This window comes from Sinocyclocheilus grahami, unplaced genomic scaffold, assembly GCF_001515645.1.
Source record: "Sinocyclocheilus grahami isolate Dianchi unplaced genomic scaffold, SAMN03320097.WGS_v1.1 scaffold305.1, whole genome shotgun sequence".
NCBI classification, from domain to species: domain Eukaryota; kingdom Metazoa; phylum Chordata; class Actinopteri; order Cypriniformes; family Cyprinidae; genus Sinocyclocheilus; species Sinocyclocheilus grahami.
Genome location: NW_015505484.1, coordinates 657,137 through 662,603, shown reverse-complemented (window position 1 = coordinate 662,603; position 5,467 = coordinate 657,137). Strand labels below are relative to the sequence as shown.

Sequence of the window (5,467 nt, the reverse complement as noted above, 5' to 3'; positions counted from 1 at the left end):
TTTCCACATAGTGACATAGACATGTGGGGGCGTGTGAGAACGAGCCGTTTTAGGTAGGCGTGGTTGACTCTTAACTTTTATAAAGAATATCTCTTTGGATTTGAGACTTTAGTCTTTGCAACTTTACAGATCTTTATGCACCAAGAGCTTGCAACACTCCAAAGAGAAAGGAAAACTTGAAATCGCATCATATGACCCCTTTAAAACAGAATTATATTTAAATGATAAGATTTTACAGCATTACTGTTTTTACTTTATTTTACATCAAATAAATGTTGCTGTTGTAAGCATAAGAGACTCCTTTAAACAAAAACAATAAAAAATGTCTTTCTTAGTGTACAGTGGCCCCCCGGACCCCATCCATGGAAATGCTCTCTTTCAGAAAGTCAGAAGCTCGGCTCAGGTAAAACTGTCTCTTTGTACAGACAAATCGATAACATCGATCAATTAAACTGCAGTACAAGCATTCCTATGATCAATAACTTTTTTCTTCTGTTTCTGTATTCTGTTCTTCTGTCTATTCATAAAGAACATGCAACATATAATTAACACAGAAAGCAGTCACTTTTCTGTGTATTTCTTGTTATTTATTAATAACTGAATTAAACCAGTGTTTGTTTCTATACAGGAGTTGGCTACCCTACTCTTTAATGATACTATGTCCCCAGATTCAGGACTGTCTCCACACAAAACAGTGACACAGTCTGTGGGTGAGTGAACCAGGATTTGGGTTTTTGAATGTCTCTATTTAGCTTGTTTTATTATAAGTTAAAAGTATTGACGTGTTATAGTATGTAAATGATATATGCCAAGATTTTTGTTTGCAGGAATGGGCTCAGAGTCGCTCAGGTCTGGCATGCAGGGGTTCGGATACAGCCCAGGAAGGAAAGAATCCAGTAAGACACAGACATTTAATATCATTCATTCCACTCAACTAATACTTACAACTTGAAGGCATGCTGTTGTGTGTCCTGTCTTATTTCACGCAATGTTTGCCTCACTCGTTCAGGTGGAGGGACTCTGTTGGACAAGATTCAGAAAGCTGCCGAAGTGGTTGCCAGCGCTGTTCTTCCTCCAACAGAGCATCCTGGCATCCGTCTCCATGATAACCACTACCACGCTGTGGTGGCACCCTCTGCTACTGTGGAGATGGCAGTGCCAGCATGTGCCTACAACGTCCCATCCCACAGCCACAGAGGTGAGCCATGCACTGATTTTAAAAGCAGGTCAAGTGCATGTTAAGAATGTCAAAGAAATTACCGTTTCTCCTCCTCGCAGCATCTCACAGATACCCAGGGCAGGCTGGTGGAGGCTGGGAGGAAACGGACAGTGGGCACAGCTCCTCACACAACTCATCCCAGGAGACTGCAGAAGCCAGCCAGACCTCACTGGGAGGAAGCAGTAAGTCGGGCGGCTCGGGCAGCCACTCCGGGGCGAGTCGGGAGAGCGGTGACCTATCAGAGCGGTAAGGGACAGATGGCTACAGGGCTCTTGTCCTTGATGGAGGTCAGCACACATTGCTTTCTCAAGTGTTTGAGGTCATTAACGCCAGGTCATTGCATAGCTAAGGGGAAATTTAATGCTGGCGTCTTATTTCCAGTATTAAAACAGCAGCATCCAATGTCATTTGTCATAATTTGCAACAAAATCACAAATATATAAAAAATTATATTATATTTTGCATTGTTATATATTTTTTAGAACCATTAAATTATAAGTTAAATTAAGCATAAACTCTCTTTATCATAATGAATTTGGAATGTTTTAGGGTTGTTGTTTTTTTCTCAATGACCCTCAGATTATCATTACTGTTAAGCAGTAATATATAACTATATTACAATAAAAATATAATTTATGCATTTTTGAAAAATAAATCAGTAATATACAACAAATATTATTATAGTTATATGTGTAAGTACTTGTGAATTTTTTTTTTTTGGAAAGAAGTCTATAATGCTTGCCAAGGCTGCATTTATTTGATAAAAAATAACTTTTCTATGTATAATATTTTAAAATGTAATTTATTCCTGTGAGGCAAAGCTGAATTTTCAGCATCATTACTCCAGTCTTCAGTGTCACATGATCCTTCAGAAACCATTCTAATATGCTGATTTGGTGCTCAAGAAACTGTTATTATTATCACCCATGTTGAAAATGGTAGTGCTGTTTAATATTTGAATTTTTTTTTATATTTAAAAGAACAGTGTTTATTTGAAATAGAGCGTTTAGTAACATAAATGTCTTTATTGTCAATTTTGATCAATTTTATTGCAACAATAATTTCTTAAACAAATCTTACTGACCAGAATTATTTTGTAACGAGATTATAAAATTATTATTATTATTTTTCAATTTGATTCTTTTGAGGTTGCGTGAGATTCACATTGTTATTTTGTGATATCTGTGTTGATTTGAATCAGTGTGGAGGCCATTCAGTTGGGGGACTGTGGTCAGGAGACGGCACTTATCAACAGACTGACCAGCGGTTCAAAAGTCTTCCTGTCCAGAGAAGAGAGCCAGCATTTTATCAAAGAGTAAATGATTCATTATGAGACATGTGCATGATTTTGGCATCAGTGTAGACATATAGCGATCTACAGTATACTCTTGGGTTGTAATGTCAGTGCATGCAGCGTCAAAGCTAAAATTGTGTACATATTGATCCTCTGTTTTCTTTTAGATGCTCCACTCTCAACTGTGAGGTGGTCGTTGAACTTCTGTCTCGCAAACTCCAGGACCACACACAAATCCTCCAGATGGTAAAGTCTCCTATTCTGTTACACTACTCAGAATATTATTTCAAATAAACATTTTTTTTATTTAACTTGCATGAGCAGTTTATATTGATACCATACAGCATAACCAGTTTGTATTTCCTTCCTGCAGAGGGCAATGTGTGCTCTGGCCTGCCTGATGTCTTCAGATTTCCTCTCTTTAGATCATATTTTCAATATCACAAACAAACGCCTTGCCCAACTTAGCGAAGGAACCACAGGCCCTGTCGCCAACAAGGCAACCAAGGTAACAGTTGCCCTACACAATTTTCATGAAAAGTTTTTCAAAATAAAATGATTGGAATCTATCAAATTATTTGAGTATGTTTTACAAGAAAATACTATTTCAGTCTTTCTGCTTTTATATTTCACCTTTAATTCAATTCCATTTTGTGACTAATTGTGAAATATACTAGAAATTTGGAGCAAACATTGCTAGCAATGACACCAATTTTTCTTTATTATCTTTGTAATTATTATGTAGGATTACTTTATTTTTGTTTCTTTAGCTCTTAAGGCAGTTTGAGGCCTTGCTTGGTTGTGTCACAAATTCCAAATGTGACCGTGCTGGACGTCCAACCTCTGCCAGCTCTTCGCTTTCAGATCAGCCTCCTGAATCTATAATCGTCCCCTTTGTTCCGGGACAACTAGGAGAAAACGCAACCTCTGTTATCCCATCAGAGGAGACCCCATCTACACAACACCTACAGGGTAACAGCACTGTACCTGGCTCTCATATGAAAAGAGAACAAGAGGGGGAGTACAGGAACACAGAAACCTCTAAGATCTCAGAGCCACCCAGACTGTCACTCTTCAGTGGAATGGAGTTAGTCAACAGAAGCAAACCTGTATGTTTGGTCGAGCCTGTTCCTGTCGAGTCAGACGCCCAGATAAGTGTAGAAGCCACTACAGGCACAGACTGTGCAATTGAGAAAAGCTGTGAGAGAACTGCAGGCTCACACACATCTAGTGAGCAAGTGTCTGTCTTCTCCTTCCTCAATCTCTGATGCCAACATTCATTTAAGGTTATGTGCTGATTTGGGGGGAAAATAACTTCATTCTAATCTAATAATGATATAATAATTGCTACAAGTGACCACGTTTACATGCATATGAAAATTTTAGTCTGCGGTAACCTGATTTCCATGACCTGATTAAAGCAATATTCTGACTTATGCTTGTATTAATCATCATTTTGAGTCACGTAAACACCTTATTAGGAAGATCAACTGTTTGTTGTATGTAGTTATGAGTGAACAACATTGGAGCAAATAGGAGATTGACTTTTTTTTTTTTAGACCAACATTAAAATGTCATGACCTGCACTACCATTCAAAAGTTTGGGATGAGTTAGATTTTTATTTTTTGCAAAAAAGAAAGAACAATTAAGAATTTTATTCAGCAAGGATGCATTAAATTGATCAAAAGTACCAGTAAAGATTTATATTTCAAATAAATGCGGCTTATTTTGAACCTTCTGTTCATCCAAGAATCTTTAAAAAAAACTTAATGAGTTGTTGTCATTACTATTCAGAATTTCTAAAATCTCCAGTATTTCCACCGGGGAATAGCAGGAAAACGCATGCATGTCTTAGTTTATATGCTGATTACATGTATACAGGAATATTCCAGTTGCTGTGAAGGATTTTTTGATCAGAAATGATTTTGCATGTAAATGTGGTCACAGGCTTAACCAGTACTTATGAAGGTAACATCCACCTGCAATTGCAAACATACTCTTTACTTACGGTCTAAATGCTGCTAGTGGTTCACATTAAATGTTCAAGCTGAGAATAAGTCAAGTCTCGACGATCAGTAACGGTACATTTCTTCAGCTCCTTCTGAATTCATGAAGATACATTTGAGAAAACTCAGGATGCTTTTCTGTTGTGGTGTTAAACACGAGTGTTACTGCAATGGTTGCTACTATTTGCACTAGTCTTTCCTCTTACTAAAAGCACTTATGTCTTCCTGTGTGTATTATAAAATAAGAACAAACATTAAAGGGGTCATAGGATGCCCATTTTCCACAAGTTGATATGATTCTTTAGGGTCTTAATGAAAAGTCTGTAACATAGTTTGGTTAAAATTTCTCAATGGTAGTGTAAAAAAACAATTTTTTTACCGTCAAAAACGGCGCTTTTCAGATCAAGCCGTTTTTGTAGCATGATCCTTTAAATGTTAATGCGCTCTGCTGACCCCACCCCTTCCGAGCTGCTCTTAGAGAGACCGTTTACTTTAGCCGCATTCATCGTGAAACTTGCTAATTAGCACATTATTAGGCGATATAAAGGTGATTTGCAAAGATTCTTTACAAAACATTGTACTCACTTTTTCTGTAGATGAGGCTGGATCATGAGTCATTTATTACATCCAACAACAGAACACCTCAATCGCTTAGAGTCATTCTTGTCTACATCTGCTCCAGCGGTGAAACAATGGCGGACTGATGACGGCTCACTCTAAGACACCAGTCCAGTCTGTGCTGAAGCGCTACTGTCAAACAAACTATCGTGAGAGGGGCCTGTCTGTGTGACGTCACACAGACAGGCATCTGAGATTGGCTCAATTTGAGAAAGGGGAAAACATTTAACCAGATCTATGTAAAACCACTGGGTGGATTTTTATCATTATAGGGTGGTTGTGCACACACACTGCCAACACACATTTCAGTTCAAACTACTTGTAAAAGT

At 37.8% G+C, this 5,467-nt stretch overlaps 1 protein-coding gene across 1 annotated transcript in view; it reads left to right on the top strand.

Moving 5' to 3' along the window:
- LOC107601406 (AP-4 complex accessory subunit tepsin-like) overlaps nt 1-4,094 on the top strand; it is a 6,065-nt gene extending 1,971 nt beyond the window's left edge. Inside the window, exons 4-12 of the mRNA XM_016293571.1 lie at nt 336-403; nt 629-710; nt 828-896; nt 1,010-1,198; nt 1,279-1,465; nt 2,421-2,534; nt 2,681-2,759; nt 2,887-3,021; nt 3,284-4,094. Coding sequence (XP_016149057.1) covers nt 336-403; nt 629-710; nt 828-896; nt 1,010-1,198; nt 1,279-1,465; nt 2,421-2,534; nt 2,681-2,759; nt 2,887-3,021; nt 3,284-3,781 — 1,421 coding nt within the window. The 3' untranslated portion in view covers nt 3,782-4,094. The remainder of the gene's footprint in view (nt 1-335; nt 404-628; nt 711-827; nt 897-1,009; nt 1,199-1,278; nt 1,466-2,420; nt 2,535-2,680; nt 2,760-2,886; nt 3,022-3,283) is intronic.
- Nucleotides 4,095-5,467: the final 1,373 nt, after the last annotated feature.